The following is a 16567-nucleotide window of genomic DNA, read 5'->3' as shown; positions in this document are numbered from 1 at the left end:
TGTTTATTTGTCTGTCCGCCTCACTAATGTGTGACCTTTAGAGCAGGCCAGAGCTTTGGGGAGTAAGAGCCAACCTTTATTAAATACTTACATGCCAAGCAAAGTAGTCGGTCTTAAACACAATCCTAGAAGGTGGGTGCTAAAATTGCCCTCATTTTTACATTAAGAAGTTAAGGCACATGGAGAGGTTTAGCAAATTACTAAAGTTCACAGCTAATAAAGACGGTGAAATCAAGGTGGGAACCCCGGCAGCACTAGTTCCAAACTATTGGTCCACCTCTGTCTCCTTGCAGCCAGCACAGGTCCTGGCACTTAGTAGGTGCTCAGTATACGTTGGGTGAGCTAAAGTAGATTGAATACCTGCGTATGTGCAGCTCAGCTTAGAAGGTCATTGTCAGGTGGTTTTGCTTCTTTTATCGCTGAGACGAGAGTTAGAGGCAGGATTGGTTTCCTACTGAAGCAGAGTTTTGCAGCCAGAGAGCAAGTTCTCACCAGGACCCTTATCTCTGAGGCAAAGGGACTTACTCTATTTTTAAAACCTATTTCCCTCACCAGCAGCCTTCTCCAAGGCTTTAGCTCTGGGAATACAGAGTGACAAATAACTTCCCATCTGTCACAGCAATATCACAGCTGTTTGGGGCTGGGAAGCAATTGGGAACATCAGATCTTCCGAGAGCGTTTTCCTTTCAATTTCGTTATATTGACAGAATGCAGGAGTATATGGAGATCAGTATCGCAGATATCCTGGGCGCCGGTTCTGCCTTCACACCCATGCCCAGCTTGGTCTCTTGCCATGGGCAGGGCTGCCTGATCCTGGGGCCCAGGCGACCTCTCACACCCTGGCCCTGGAGCCCAGGCCTGGACCCTGCTTCCCCACCCCGTTCACTCGTGCAGGTTTCTTCCTAAATGACAGAGATGATTGTTTTGTTTTTGCATCTGTGGCCATGCGTTTCAAAACAACTAACATTTATCCAGTGGCATTTGGAGAGAAGAGGGAGGGTGAGCTCTTCACTGTCTTCTCAGAGCCCACCAGAAGTCCCACTTACTTGAAATATATCATTTAATTTTTCTATCATCAAAGTCAGTATTCAGTAGAAACAAGAAGTTTGAGAAACTGGGGAAACCATAATGATAATAAAAATTGACCAACATTCCAAAATAACCACTGTTAATGTTTTGATTCGAATCCTGCTGGTTATTTTCAGTGATGTAATTGCACACATACACACATGTGATTGGAATCATACTTGTCATATCATAAGTGGTCTCTAACTGAAATTATTTCAGAGTAAACAGATGTCCAGCTTCTGCTTCCCCCTTTCCCCTACACCCCAGAAGACTTGGCTGTATTTATATCCGTGAAGAGGGAAGCAGAAGACTTCACTGCTTTTTCAGTGAGTCTAAAACCCCGTTTGTAATTTCAGCACTACAGAGTAGCCAGCCTTTAGAAATAAATGTCTGTTACCGAGCACGTGGCCCAGGGGTATGAGGTGCATGACTCAGATATCCAGACCGCGGTGTGTGACTGCAAGATGAAGTCATATTTCCTTTTAAAATTTCCCAAACGTGATCATTGGAGCCCCCGGCAGCTTGATTGCTGAAAATGAGCTCCCATCACAATGGCTCCAGCTATTTCTGAGTTTCCTGGGAACTGTCTCACGTGCACGCGGGGAACTGTCCCTTGTGGTTTTCTCTGTGGCCCCTGGTGTTACTACCTGTGCTGAAGATGACCCTCATAGATGGCTGGGCTCCTGGGCACCTGGCCCACCTGTGGTCACCTTTGCTCTAGCTTGGGGTGCGGGAGGGTGGTACGGTGCTTTCTCTAATTTTGCTATTGAAATCCCAAAAGACAGCTGGCCCTGCTCCCTGTGTCCCCTCCGCACAACTGAGACCAGGCTAGAACTTTTAATAAAATTGGGCCAACAATGTAGGGATCATGGCAGAGAAATACAGCACAGGGGAGAACTCACAGTTGCAGCTGTTGGATGCAGCTGCCCTCAAGTCCAGGGGTCTCGGAAGGGTGACTCTGCCTTCCTTCTGCTCTCCAACTCCCTTGAAAGGGCAGGTGACGGCCCCAGGCGGGGAGGGTTCTGCCCCAGCATGGGGTCAGAGCCGTGAAGCCCAGAGCACAGGCAGTTTCACGCTTGTCTTCTCCTCTGGCCGAGGCTGGTGTTAGCAGTGATCGGGACCGAGGGGGCCGCGGTGGGCGTCCGGCGGAGCAGGGGGTCCTAGGTGGGCCTCGGTGGGCCCTAGGCAGTTGGAAGGTCCATTAGCGTAGCAGACGTGACATAACGTGGACACTGTCCTCATGGATCCTCTGTGAGAATCCGTCTGTATCTGACCTTCACTGGAAGTAGTCCTGCCCATGACTTATCTAGTCAGAGACTTTATTTTAGAGGCAGAGGGTAGGCTCCAGGGTCAGGAACTCAGCGAGTCAAAGGGACCAGAGTCCCCACTTTTGTCGCCAGCTTAGTGGGTGGGAACGGGAAGACACAGGCCCTGGAGTCAGGCGGACCTGGTGCCATTGTTTACTCCCCTTCTGACTAGCTCATGTTGGACCAGTGGCTCAGCCTCCCTAAGATAAGATGGCAAATGAAAGTACAGTTGAACGGGCCAGCCATGGTTCATGGGCTGTAGTGGTTAAAAACAGTTTCCTCTCCTCTTAGATACTTACGTCTGTGTTCTCCCTCCAATAATCTAAAAGTAGTATAAGAGCCCTCACTTTTATGTAAATTGCCATTCACTACAGTGGAGGTCTGTGCTCTCATTATCCCCCCTCCAGATCTGTTAGATCAAGATGACAGTCCTGTGCTCTGAGCAGCCCCTGCTTCGTGCACTGGACGCAGAGCCATCAAGGACACACATGGACACAGGAGAGGACAGACATCCTGCTTTTGTGGGCCTGAGCTTGGCAGTGCTCTCACCGACATCTGAGCACAGCACCTGCGTCCAGTCGGACCTGTCCTTCCATCCATCCACCCATTCCATTCTTTTTAAAAATTTATTTCTGTCAGTGGATGTATACTGAGGGCCTCCTTGGCCTGGGGCGGTGGGTACAACAGTGGATAAAATCAATCCCTGCCCTGATGGAGCGTCCCCTCTGGCTTAGAGAGCCAAACGACAAACAGATGAAGAGGTGGGTGCCTAGTGTGCCGGTGCTGGTTGGTGCTGGGAGGCAGCAGGGACAGCTGATGCAGAAGCCTCCGGGAGGAGGGAGCAGGCACTCCAGGCAGAGGGAGCAGCAAAAGCAAAGGCCCTGAGGCTCCAGCCGCTTTGCTAATCTATGACATCTGAAACCCAGCTCTACCCACCCCCAGCATCTTTTTTTTTTTTTCTGGTATGCGGGCCTCTCACCGCTGTGGCCTCTCCCATTGCGGAGCACAGGCTCCGGACACGCAGGTCCAGCGGCCATGGCTCATGGACCCAGCCGCTCCGTGGCATGTGGGATCTTCCCAGACCGGGGCACGAACCCGTGTCCCCTGCATCGGCAGGCGGACTCTCAACCACTGCGCCACCAGGGAAGCCCAGCCAGCATCTTTTCACATCCATCTTGTTCTCCTGCCTGGCTGCCTTGGCCTCCTTTTACTTCTCCTTCTGCCAGATGTTGGCATCTGAGCGTGCCCCGCCCTTTGCCCCAGAGCCGTTTCCCTTCCATGACTGGTCCATTCTGACTCGTTGCTTTTTGTCCCAGGTCAAAACCTCCCTACTTGGCTAACCTAACCCCACTCCCAGGCCTGGCATAGCTGCAAGAACCATGACATGCTTTGTCCATGTGAAATATGTTCATATGTGTGATTATTTGCATAAGGGCAGCTGTCTTCCCTGGCCAACTTCCCTGGCTCCAGGAGGGCAGGATTAGGCCTGGTTTTATTCTCCGTGATACCCCTGGAGCCCAGCCCTGAGCTTGGTACGTAAGAGGCACCAGTGGTTACTCTGAGGAGGGAATGCCCAGTTCTGATTAGGGGCCAGAGCGGGTGGGGGAAGAAGACAACTGCCCTGAGCAGGGCCTGGAAGAAAAAGTCGATGCCCTGATCCCAGTGTCTAGCTCTCATCACTTCTGAAACCAAGCCAGGTGCCATCTGCTGCAAAGGGTGGCCTTTGGGTCCTCCTGGCCATGCGTGAGACTGGGGACATGTCCAGAGACAGTAGAGCTCAGGCTGGAACATGGCGTGTACACCGTGATGCAGTCCCTGAAACGAAGCGTCTGCCCCTCAGCCAGCGTCAATCATCACTGTAGCGTCGCCGTTCCAGGTGGAGCAGAGACTGGGCGGGGCCTATTCCACTTCTAAGCTGCTAATTCTCTATCCTTCTTTAAAAGGAATGTGGGGTGATGTTGGTGATTCTTGGTAAATAATGGATTTTCGCCTTTACAAGTCTGCCTCATCTACATAACCCAGTGAACCAAAGAGTCGGTATTTTTCTGGCTAAGTTATTCATCTTATTCTCGGCATTTGGCTGCAATAATATCACTCCATCAGCGTGGTCATACGGTAATTCAGGCATTTTGTTCTAGCAACAAGGACACTTATAGTTAATAACACATGAAGCCATTTCACTAAGAGGAAAGTTTTATTCGGATCCATTAACACAGGCCGCCAACCAAAACACAAATCGTTTCCTTCCTTGGATATTAAGGAAGCAAAATGAATCAGGAACCTAAAGCCATTTTTAAAAGAGTCTTTCTTATCCTCATGTCGTCTGACTCTTGGCATTTAACAGTCCTCCTAAAGGGCGTCTGAGTTTAGAGTTTATAGTGCTTGCTTTTCTGTGGGGCGGAGACTATGCGACATAGGCTTGGGTGTAGCGGCAATGTAAGGCCCAGTTCTGGTTCTTCTCCTTGCTTCCTGGCTCGATTTGGGCACGTTGCTTAGTTACTCCGAGCCTCCATTTTTTTAGGCATATAAAATTTCAGGACTTTGGTGAAAATTGTAAGTAAAATGTCTGGCACACGATTGGCACTACTAAATGGTACATCATCTTCTCTAAGTCTGAGGACGCTCACGTAATTTAGCTTTCACTCTTGAATATCACAATACACGTAAAAAAAGCATTTGGTTCTAAGGTGGAGGAGTGTGGATAACGAGAAGTCACCTGAAGCTGGAAACAGAGAGGCGGGCATTGGATCTATGACGAAGGAAGTTTCCAAACAAGCAGTGTGTAAATGAACATTTATTTCAGGGTTCTTGCTGCGTTCACATTAGCAGGTTTTTCTGCAGAGGTTAGTAGCATCCATCATGAGGTCCCTGTCCTAAAATAGCAACTTGTCTGGGAACCTTGGTGCTTGTGTGACAGGGGCTGTACAGGTGCCTGTGCACCGAGCTCGTCTTGAGTCAGAAGCCCCAGCAGCACTTCCTAGGTTTTGTTTGCATACTTGAAAACCCGCCCCAGAAAGTCGTTTACTGAACTCCACTGTTGCTGTTGACAGTTTTTTGGAAGCAGAGGGGATGCTTAACTGCCCAGCCCACAGACCGTGCGTTATGTTTGTTTCCTCGCCTGCCCAGCATTTGAAAATTCATTAGGCATGGTAATTACCTGCTTTAATTTCATGATTGCACACCCTGTAATTACCCCTAATTCTGTAATAGCGAAGTTCATGTACACAAAGGCAGATGATGATGAAGGTGATGGGGTTACCATATTAACAGCTGCCATTGCTGCCTGCCTACCAGGCACAGCATCTCACAACCTCCCGGCATGATTGGTCTTGGCCCCATTTTACAGATTGAGAAGCTGAGGCTTGAGGTGGAATATTTGAATCCAGGCCTCGCTCCTTGTATAGCCCATGCCCTTTCTCTGTGCTCTTCTGCCTTGAAGGACAGGCCTCAGACGTGCCTAACATCCAGTATGCTGCTGGCTAAAGAGCCTGTGCTCGGCAGACCCTTGAAGCAGATCTGGGATTTCAGCCCACTGAGAACAAGCTCTTCAATCTTCATTCTCCCTCTCCCCTTCTTCCTTCTCTGCCTGCTCCCTCCTTTGTTCATATATATATATATATAGAGAGAGAGAGAGAGAGAGAGAGAGAGAGAGAGAGAGAATCGAGGCTTGAAGAGGTGAATTAACCTACCTGGGATGGCTTGGCTAACAAGAGGTGGAACTGGGATTCAGACTGAGGTCTCCCTGAGGCCAGAGTCCCATCCCTGGACCCCCCTCAGCACTGACATCTGACTGTATGTCAGGTCTACATGGCTGCTCACAGACTAGCTTAGATGTCCTACCATCGTAAGTTAGGGTAAGACTCACTCTCCTGAGGATAGTGTAGGCATGGCTTTTTTTGACTTTCGCTTTTACATCCAGGTTTAATATAAATACCATCAGATGCATAAATTTTTTTTTACTGAAGTCTAGTTGATTTACAATGTCGTGCCCATCTCTGCTGTACAGCAAAGTGACACAGTTATACACATAGAGACATTGTTTTTTTATATTCTTTTCCGTTGTGGTTTATCGCAGGGTATTGAATATAGTTCCCTGTGCTGTACATTAGGACCTTGTCGTTTATCCATAGATGCATAAATCTTAAATTTATAGTTCAGTTAACTTTTACTTCTGTGTATATCCATGTAACCACTGCCCAGAGATATAGGACATTTCCAGCACCCAGAATTGTGCCCTTCTGAGCTGTGAGCAGGAATCCTTACCCATCCCCAAGGTCGTGAAGATATCCTTCGAGGTTGTTATCCTGGTAGCTTTCTGATTTTACCTTTCACATTTAGATCTATGATCCCAAAAGAAATGAGTGCAAAAGCCAAGTGCATCAATGCCCAGAGCTGCCTTACCCATAACAGCCCCAACTGGAAACAACCCAAATGCCCATCCCAGCACAGCGGGTGTATGAGCTGTGGGGTATCCATACCGTGGATAGGCGGTGAGCAGGAACATGTGAGTGCTCTCCACACCACATAGAAACATCCCATAAGCACAGTATGGAGTGAAAGGAACCAGACACCAAGGAGCACACTCTGTGGGAGTCCATTTAGATGAAGTACAAAAGCAGGTGAAAGAAGCTGGGGAGAGCGCCCCGCAGAGCGGATGGGTGGTGCTGACGGGTGAGGGGCACAGGGGGCTGATGGGAATGCCCCAGCCTGGCAGACGGTCTTCATCTTCTCAGTGAGTGTTTCCCAGAGGGACTGTCTACACAAGAGTTTGTTCTGGATTCAGCTCATCCAGGCCGAGGTTTTTGCCTCCTCCCCCACTTAACCTCTCTTCCCCCCACAGGATTATTACAGGCATCTTGGGGTCCTTCTTCCCAATGGAAAAGAAACCTCAAGATTCGAAGTTTCTCTTAAAAGAGAGAGAAGAGAATTTGCCCCAATTCCTGATTACAGATATCACCCTCCTATTTTATTTTTCTTTTGCTGAGTCGAGGAGATTGGACTTGAAGTGTCTCTTTATTGCTTATTTTAAAAGGGAACTTGGTTTTGCTAGAAGAGGTCAACCCTTTTTATTCCTCCAAGGATTTGGTATCCTTACGGCTCAAGCAGCTGGAATTGGGGCCCATCGAACCTAATTTAGAGGGGGTGAGCCCTTTAAAAAAACAAAACAAAGCAAGAACAAAAACCTGGTAATTTTGGAGCCCTGTGAATTCTTCAGTGAAATAAGTGCACAGTTTGGTTAAGTATAATTCAAGGACAACTTAACTTGCAGAGAAAGTTTCCCCTTTTCAGATGCTTAAAAGCATGGCTGCTGAGGGTGGATAGTTCAGGTAATTCTGGGCGATTTTAATGGCATTAGATTCCTGGAGGGACAGGCATGAGTGAGGAAGCACAATTGAAGCATCTGGTACCAAGGAGACTCTTGTGAGGACACATGATCTGCCCAGGCGAGGGGCATTTGGGCCTCAGACCTGTTGAGCAGGGACCTTCCTTGCCAGTTGCCAGCGTTGATGGCTTGGGGTCCCTGGGGTCCTCAGGAGCCTGGGTTCTGCAGCAATGTGCTGTAATAGAAAGGGCCGGGCCTTAGACATCGGGCAGACCTGGGTTCAGTCCTCCATTTCCCCACCTCCCCTGCACAAGTGATACACCCCCTCTGAGCCCACGTCTTCATCTGGAGAAGGGGCAAGTTCACACCGTGCCTTGCAGACTCATGTGAGGATAAGAGGTGAGGCGTGCGGAGTGCCCAGCACATAGTAGTTGCTTCATAAATGGCAAGTGTTAGCGTTGAAGGTATTTATCTTATTGGAATTCTGAAAAACACTGTTTTACTCTCTTGGGTCTGTCAGTGTACTTGACTCTTGCTGGGTTTCTCACTGAGCTTCATAACGTTGACTGCTAACCGGAGAGATCAGGATTTGATTGACATCCAGACAACAGCAGAAGCTGAGAACAGGGGGTGCTTGACTGGAAGGGTATTGCTGGTCTCCACGGGCTCCGTGACTACCTCCCCTCCCCTCGCTATCAAATGGCCTCCAGCTGGAACAGAGGCAGGTGCCAGAAATGCCCACTGGCCACTTTTCACCTCTGAGAGGGACTCAGTCTAATGATGCTAGCAGAGGCAGGACAGTCTAAACTTGACGGAAGCACCTGGAACCCTCTCTGCCCCTGGTTCTCCCTTGGGCATCAGTTCTCCCCACCCAGTGTTCCCAGGAGGCTGCTCTTCTGCTTGGCAGGGAGACCCAAACAGCTGAGCTTTCAAGAAAGAGGCTCCGGGGATGGTACTGCTGTTGCCTTTCCCGTTGAGTATGAATCCTCCTAACTCAAGCCTGAGGTCAGACCTCCTGCCTGATACCATGAACACCTTGGTCTCCGCAATGAAACGGGAGTGAATGTGGGTGGAAGAGGCCCAGTGAAGTCCATGGGGTTTATGAATCACCTGAGGACTCAGAGGACCAGAACTGGGGGCATGTGAAGGGACCTACGGCCGTTTAGTTCGACCCCTGCATTTTATGCAGGAGAAAGCGAGGCCCGGGAGAAGCAGGTGTCCTCCCAGGAGCACACACGGTGGCTAGAGGGGCCATGCCATCCAGTCTCAGGGCCAGAGCTGCTTTCACGTACTCCTGAGAAATGTGTTTGGGGATTTACGTTTGTGGAGCTTTTTAGGGGTGGGGCATGATAATTTGTATTTTTATTTAAAGTTTTTAATGACCCACAGCATGATTTGTTCGAAGCTCTTGGTCTAAGGCTCAGCAGTAACCTGCATACTTGTCCTTTATTAAGCCGAGCTCCTGTGGTGGAGATCGTAACGCTTAGACAGGTGTGACTTCAGTGGCAGTGCTTCCTCCGCTTTGCAGAACTTCATGCTTTTGATGATGGTGGTGGTAACAATAACAGTAATAATAATAGTAGCAACAGCAGTTAACCCTTATGGCATTTTTATGAATGCTTTCAGGCATGGTTTTTTCTTGGATTGTATCCATTTCTCAGATGAGTAAACTGAGACTCAGAAGCAATTTGCCTGACATCACATAACTGGTAGGTGGTGGAGATGGTGAGTTTCTGGGATCCCCCTACAGTTCATGAGCCAGCCAGTTCCCGTCAGTCAAACCACTGGAGGGGATGAATGTTAACGCTGACCACCAAGATCAGAGACTTACGAAATCCAAATCTTCGTCAATTCCCAGCGTCAATCTGACCAATAGGTTACATTTTAAATTATTTATCAAACACGTACATGGCATCTTCTATGTACCAGGCCCTGTTCTAAGCCCATTATACGTGTGAATCCATTTAATCCTCCCAAGACCCAACGAGGGAGGGAATATCCTCATTTCTCAGAGGAGGAAGTGGAGGCACAGGGAAGTGAAGTGACTTCCTCAGGGCACACAGTTAGTGCACCAGCAGAGCCCGGGTTTGAATTCGGGAGTTTGGCTGCAGAGTCTGTGCTCTTAGCCACCTCCATGCATTGCGTCTCCTTACTGATCACACTCTGATGACGTCAGATCCCCTCCTGTCCACCACCAGGATCTTGCTCCCCTCCCTGCCCTGGTCATCATGCCTGTGACCTTCCCTGTCTCCGGAGTGTTTATTCAAATCCTCCGTCCAGGTGGCTTTCCCCAAGCCATTGGCCCTCTGGAGCCAGACATCAAGGAGGATATGGGATGAGGAGAGAGTATTTGTCACAGCAGTCCTATGACTTGTGAAAGGAAGGGTTGAACTAATGGTTTCTGAGGTCCTTTCTAATCCTGGCGTTCTGAAATTCTGAGTTCTTGAATGCCTGCTGTCCCCCAGAGCAGGGGGTACAATTCGGAGAGAGTTGGAAGGCAAGGGATGATGCTATTTCTAGGACAGGATATTTGCTCTGATCTGAACATTTTTAAGGATGTTTTAAAGAATGCAAGCAAATTGGCACCATCCTGGTTGTAAAGAAACTTTTAAGGATTTAAGAAATTAAAGGATTTTTTTTTAATTTTAAGAATTAAAGAATTTTAAGAAAATGCAGGCAAGTTGGCATGATCCTGGTTTGCCAGAGTGAAGGGTGGGGCCTGAAGTAAGATGACTGTAATGACGCAAGAGCCTTCCAAGCCCACTGTACCTACCCCCGAACCCAGTCTCTGGCACGAGTGTTCTTCACGGACAGTCACTGAAGGAGTTTGAACAGGGAGGTGAAAATGAATTGAATGGGAAAACAAGGGAGGCCAGAAGAGCAACTGGAAGCCTGCTGTAGTGGTCCAGGCAGGGGCGGGGCTCACTCTGGAGGTGGGCTTGGCAGGCCCTGCTGTTCAGTACTTGGCCGTGGAGGTGAAGAGCAGCGCTGGTCAATGCTGATGCCCAGATTTCTGAGTGAGGCGACTCGGTGGTCCGTTCGCCAAGAGAGCAAGGTGCAGGTCCCGAGTGCAGACGTAGACACGAAGAGCTTTATCAAGTCTGAGTCTGGAGTTTACATCAGAGGTCCAGACTAGAGACAAAAATTTGAGCGTCATTGAGCTAAGAGTGAAATGTACAGGCGTGGGAGTGGACCACTTGTGGAGGGCAGAGGAGGGCCTTGGGAAAATCTCCACGTTTAAGGCATGGGCAGAAGAGGTGCCCACATGGAAAGCCAGGGACGGGCCGTCAGAGAAGCAGGAAGGACTCAACGCTTTCACAGAGTGAAGCATTTGGCTCTTGAATGTGTTATAAAATGTAGAATCACAATTTATAACCCACAGTGGAGCTGCCAATTTTTATCGTTACGTGAGAGGTTTTTAAGATGTGTATCGACATTCACTGATGGCAGATTATAAGAGCTATTTATCACTATTTTACTGTCTGGGCTGTGCTTAACTCATGTAATTTTTTAAATGCATTGATCTCTCTCCTACTGTTTTCCCTTGCGATGTAGTTGCTGGGTGTCCCTAGAAGGTACGAGGGCCTGGAAAAAGCTGATGAAACAGCCCTCGTATGTTGTACCCCCAGAGTGTTCTCTTGATTAAAGTAAAGACATTTTATGCCCCAGTTATGCTTATCCCATCTGGATGTGACTTTCCATCCAGTTGGGCTGATCTCAACTCTGGCCTCTCCCTCTTTCCCCAAATCAATTTGCTGGTCTTTGTGATGCCTTGCATAGCTGTATGTCCTATATACCTGAAGATTCTCCATACTGCCTTGCAAGCAGGCACTGTTAATCAGCTCCATTTTATAGACATGGAAACACATAGAGAGGAGGAGTGGTCTGTGCTTTACCTCAGGGGTTCCCCAAATTGCCCATTGTCTAGTCCAGTTGCGCTGCTGTAACAACTATAGACCACAGTTCTGGAGGCTGGGAAGTCCAAGATCAAGGCACCAGCAGATGTAGTGTCTGCTGAAAACCTGCCTCCTAGTTCATAGACAGCTGTCTTCTCACTGTCCTCACGTGGCAGAAGAGGCAAGGGATCGCTCTGGGACCTGTTTTATAAGGGCGCTAATCCTATTCATGAGGACTCCACGCTCATGACCTAATCACCTCCCGATGCCCCACCACACTGGGGGTTAGGATTTCAACATGTACAGGTGGGGCACAAACATTCAGACTGTAACACCCACTCATCAGAATCACCAGGAAAGCTTTGGAACACTATTCTTGGTTCCCAGATGGTTAATGTGGCCCACCCAAGGGCTGGTAATATTTGGAAGGCACTGCCCCTCTCCACACTAGATTTGGATATGTTGGTAGAAAAATAACAATAATGAGGACTTTCTGAGTATCTAAATCAGGGATCAGAAAAGTTACTTTGTAAAGGGCCAGAAAGTAAATATTTTCAGCTTTGCAGGCCACATGGTCTTTGTTGCAGCTGCTCAACTCTGCCATTGTATTGCGAAAGCAGCTGTGAACAATAGCTAAACAAGTAGATATGGCTGGATTTGAACCACAGGGCCATAGTTTACCTCCTCTGATCTAGATAATTAGTTTTGTGCATGATGATCAGATAAGCAATTGAATTTGCCACTCTCCAGGGCATATTTGAACTTGTGTAAGAATATACTACAGGCAGATACAGTCCATTCAAGATGTATCAGAGCACAATTGTATCCAGCCACTTGTACAAAGACCTCTAAGACATTAGCTTGAACAAATTAGAGGTGAATATGTCTCTTTTGTTTAAAAAAAAACAAGTTTTGAATCAATAGTCTAGGATTTGGTGTGGTGACTCCATAATGCCATCAGAGACCCATGGTCCTTCTAGCGTCTACCTCCATTCTCAAGATCGCCTCATGATCAAAAAATGACTGCTGGAGCTCCCGTCTTCACATCTGCGTTTGAGAAAGAAAGAAAAAGAGAGAAGAGTAAAAAGACACTTGTCAGCTGAGTCAGCTCTCTCCTAAGAGCTTTCTTACATCTCATTAGCCACTCTTTTATCTGCAAGGGACACAGGAAAACGCAGTTAAATTTTTTTTTGCTTTCTGAACACATTGCTATCCCCAGAAATACTGGGGGGAAATGGATACTGAGTGGGCAACTGGCACTTGCTGTGACGTGGGAGGACCCAAAGAATGCCCCAAATGAGCTGCATTAAAGTCCCGTGAGCTCTGCTGCGTTTATTTGCTAACTGATCCATCGTGTCTCAGTCTCTGGAGGTTGAATGCCTGAAGTCCCTCTTCTCCACAACTAGCCAGGCCTTTCCAGATACTTCTGGGGTCTAATGTATCCTTCACTGTTGTCAAGCAAATCCTTGCAGAATTGTGTTAGCAGTCCTATTAGTCGTCATACTACTGCTTGAACACCTAGTGCCAAGAAACCTTTGGAGACATACCTTTTCCTCTCTGGGCAGCTTTGGCTGCCACAAAGTTCTTTCCTAATGAAATTTGTCTTTCTCTAGTTTCTATCTGCTGGAAGTTTGTCTCCTGGAATCATCCAGGACACATCATCTTGGTCTTTCCTCTTCCTCATTATAGCCTTCCCAGGAATTCAGAGATCTCTGCTTTCTCCACCTTGACACTCAGGGTATCATTCTCCAGTGTCTTCCATCTTCCTTCTGATAATTTGTTTGCAAATCAGCTCCTAGGACCTGTGCTTCTAAACTTTAAAGTGTGTATGAACCACTGGGGGTTCTGCTTAAAATGCAGATTCTGAATCAGTGCACCTGGGTGGAGCCTGAGGTGTAGCATTTCTACCATCTGACCACGTGATGCCGATGCTTCTGGTCTGTGGACCACACTGAGTAGCAAGTGATCTGGGCCTTTCTGAACCTACTTCAGTTCATCTTTTAACAGGTGGCAACCAAAACCTAACTAAGTTGGTGTGGTCGATTTAGAATAGAGCAAGACTTGTCAACCTCTTTATTCTAGAAGTTAAACTGTACCTTTTAATGAGGTCTAAATAGTACATAGGCTTTTTTGGTGGCCCTTTCACATTATTCACTTAGCTTGAATTTACTAAAATCCATAAGTCTTTGTCCCACAGGCCATTGCTGTGCCGTATCTCCCCCACCTTATACTTACAGTGTTGGCTTTTTGGATTATATTGTAAAATCTGACACTGATCTTTTAAAATTTCATCATGTTGCATTAAACTCGTTCCTTAGGCCAGTTGAGATCACTTGATGTCTGTCATTCAGTGTATTTACTGTCTGTTTGTTAGAAGCTTGGGGGCTTCTAACAAACTTGACAGGCCTCTGTTTCTCCATCTAATTCCACCGGCAACTTCCATCCATTGATTGGAATTCTTTGGTTTAAATTATCCTTCCTTCATCATGTTCACAAGAATATTGTGAGAGACGTTGATGGTTGCCTTACCAAAGTTCAAATACATGATGTTTGCATTTGGGGATACAGGGTGGTTTTTATGTAGAGGCAGAATTTATCATTCATATTAGAGATGCCTACTTCTATGGTTAAAGAGATTTTAAGATGTGTATTGACATTCGCTGATTGCAGATTACAATAGCTGTTTATCATCAGAGACTTCACTCTCTGGGTTATTCTTTTTTTTTTTTTTTTTTTTTTTTTTGCTGTACGTGGGCCTCTCACTGTTGTGGCCTCTCCCGTTGCGGAGCACAGGCTCCGGACGCGCAGGCTCAGCAGCCATGGCTCACGGGCCCAGCCGCTCCGCGGCATGTGGGATCTTCCCGGACCGGGGCACGAACCCGTGTCCCCTGCATCGGCAGGCGGAGTCTCAACCACTGCGCCACCAGGGAAGCCCTCTCTGGGTTATTCTTAACTCACGTAATTTTTTAAAAATGCATTGATCTCTCTCTCAGTTCTCTATTTTGCCTTGAGACGTAGCTGCTGTGTGTCCCTGGAAGGTGTGAGGGCCTGTAAAAAAAAAAAAAAGCAGGTGAAATAGCCCTTACATTTTATATCCCTAGAATGTTCTCTTGAGAGTCACATCTTGATTATAATAAAGAAGTTTCATGCCCCAAGTGTGTTCATCCATCTTGATGTGACCTTCCATCCAGTTGGGCTGATCTCAGTTCTGGCTCCCTCCCTCCCTCCCTCCCTCCCTCCCTCCTTCCTTCCTTCCTTCCTTCCCTCCCTCCCTCCCTCCCTCCCTCCCTCCTTCCTTCCTTCCTTCCTTCCTTCCTTTCCTCCTTCCCTCCTTCCCTCCCTCCCTCCCTCCCTCCCTCCTTCCTTCCTTCCTTCCCTCCTTCCTTCCCTCCCGAGATTGATACCGCCCCCTCTGCGTGCTAGTCTGTGTGATCCCAGGCACAGCTGCATGGCTTCTATGTCTGACTGTTCTCTGCACCACCTTGGGAGGAGGTGCTGTTAGCTCCATTTTACAGAAGAGGAAACACATGGCCAGCGAGGATGAATGGTCTCTCCCCCGCAATCCGTCACCATTACAATATGCATGTGACAAAAGTATGAAAAATGTGTCTCTAAGATTCATTGGGCTGCGGATTTCTGCTGCTACTGGGAAACTGATGTTCATGAATCTGCAGCCTGCCTGATGGAGTCATTCTCTCGTGTACCCATTGGTACACTCAGTACACTGAGTCCCTCCTCCGTGCCGGCGCTGGGCCTCCAGTGACACGGGAGGTGGGGTGTGGCCCTGCTCTTGCAGAGCTGGTTTTCCTGAGGGGAGCGTTGCCAGAATCCCACCCCTTTGTAATGAGAGCTTTAAGAGACACTTACATTTTCTTGCTCTTTCCTTTTCTCGAAAGGTCTACATCCGGATAAAAGACAATGAGTGGAACGTCTATCGGCGGTACACGGAGTTCAGGAGTTTGCACCACAAGTTACAGGACAAGTACCCTCAAGTGAGGGCCTACAACTTCCCACCCAAAAAGGCCATTGGAAACAAGGTAGGTACCGTCACTGCCCGGGGCCAGGCAACTCTCCAACTGGTGCCTCTGTCTTCTCCTTCCATTGGTGATTTAAACGTATGTGCTCCTTTATTTAACTCAAAAAGTTGGCTAATATGAGAAAAAATAGGAATGAAGAAAACAGTTACCCATCATTCCGCCCGCCTAAAGACAATCGCATTATGTTTCGTCTGTGTCCGTCCTCTCATTTCTCTAAGGCAGGGGCTGTTCTGTTAAAGGGCCAGAGAGTAAATATTCTGGCTTTGCGCACCGTACCATCAGCCAAAACTACCCAGCTCCGCCCTCGCGGCAGCAGCTGCAGACAGCATGGGTGCACGTGGGTGCGTCTGTGTGCCAGTGAAACTTTACTTTTAAGAAGAGGTGGCAGCTGGACCTGGCCCGTGGGGCATAGTTTGCCAGCTCCTATTCTGGACCAAAAAAAAAAAAGTTTTCTAGTTTTTATCCATGGTTGTCATGATATTTACTTGGACTTAAGAATATGGAGTTATTTCCCAGGCAGGGCTTTCTCAGAGGAGCTCCTTTTATTATTACTGCCTCATGAAGTTTAGTCATTGATAATGACCTAATTTGTTTCTATGTATTCTCCAAGTACCCTGGAGAAAGGAGGCGCTTGCCCCGCACATGCTTGCTGGTCGATTAGCGTTCATTCATTCATCCAGCCGGCATTTATTGAGCACCAGTTAAGTGTCACAGCGCAAGGGGCACCGAAGATGACAGCCGAGCCAGGCGTCGGGCCCCATTGTGTTGTCTGCCTCAGCCGGTCAGCATCGTTCTGTCCTCCATCACGTTTGCAGCCGTTCTCCATCCTGGCTGTGCTTTGGATCACTTGGGAAGCTTTAAAACCTCTGAGACCTGCCCACCCCCCAGCCCCATCCCGAGTTCATTGGTCTGGAGTGAGGCCTGCGCGCTGAGGGA

The 16567-nt window shown here is 48.1% G+C and overlaps 1 protein-coding gene across 1 annotated transcript in view; it reads left to right on the top strand.

Moving 5' to 3' along the window:
• SNX29 (sorting nexin 29) overlaps window positions 1-16567 on the top strand; it is a 566576-nt gene that overhangs the window by 459270 nt on the left and 90739 nt on the right. The window contains exon 19 of the mRNA XM_082671124.1: window positions 15491-15631. Within this exon, the coding sequence (XP_082527250.1) occupies window positions 15491-15631 (141 nt within the window). The remainder of the gene's footprint in view (window positions 1-15490; window positions 15632-16567) is intronic.

Source organism: Grampus griseus (genome assembly GCF_964374135.1).
Source record: "Grampus griseus genome assembly, chromosome: 14".
NCBI classification, from domain to species: domain Eukaryota; kingdom Metazoa; phylum Chordata; class Mammalia; order Artiodactyla; family Delphinidae; genus Grampus; species Grampus griseus.
This window is presented reverse-complemented; position numbering and strand designations above follow the sequence as displayed.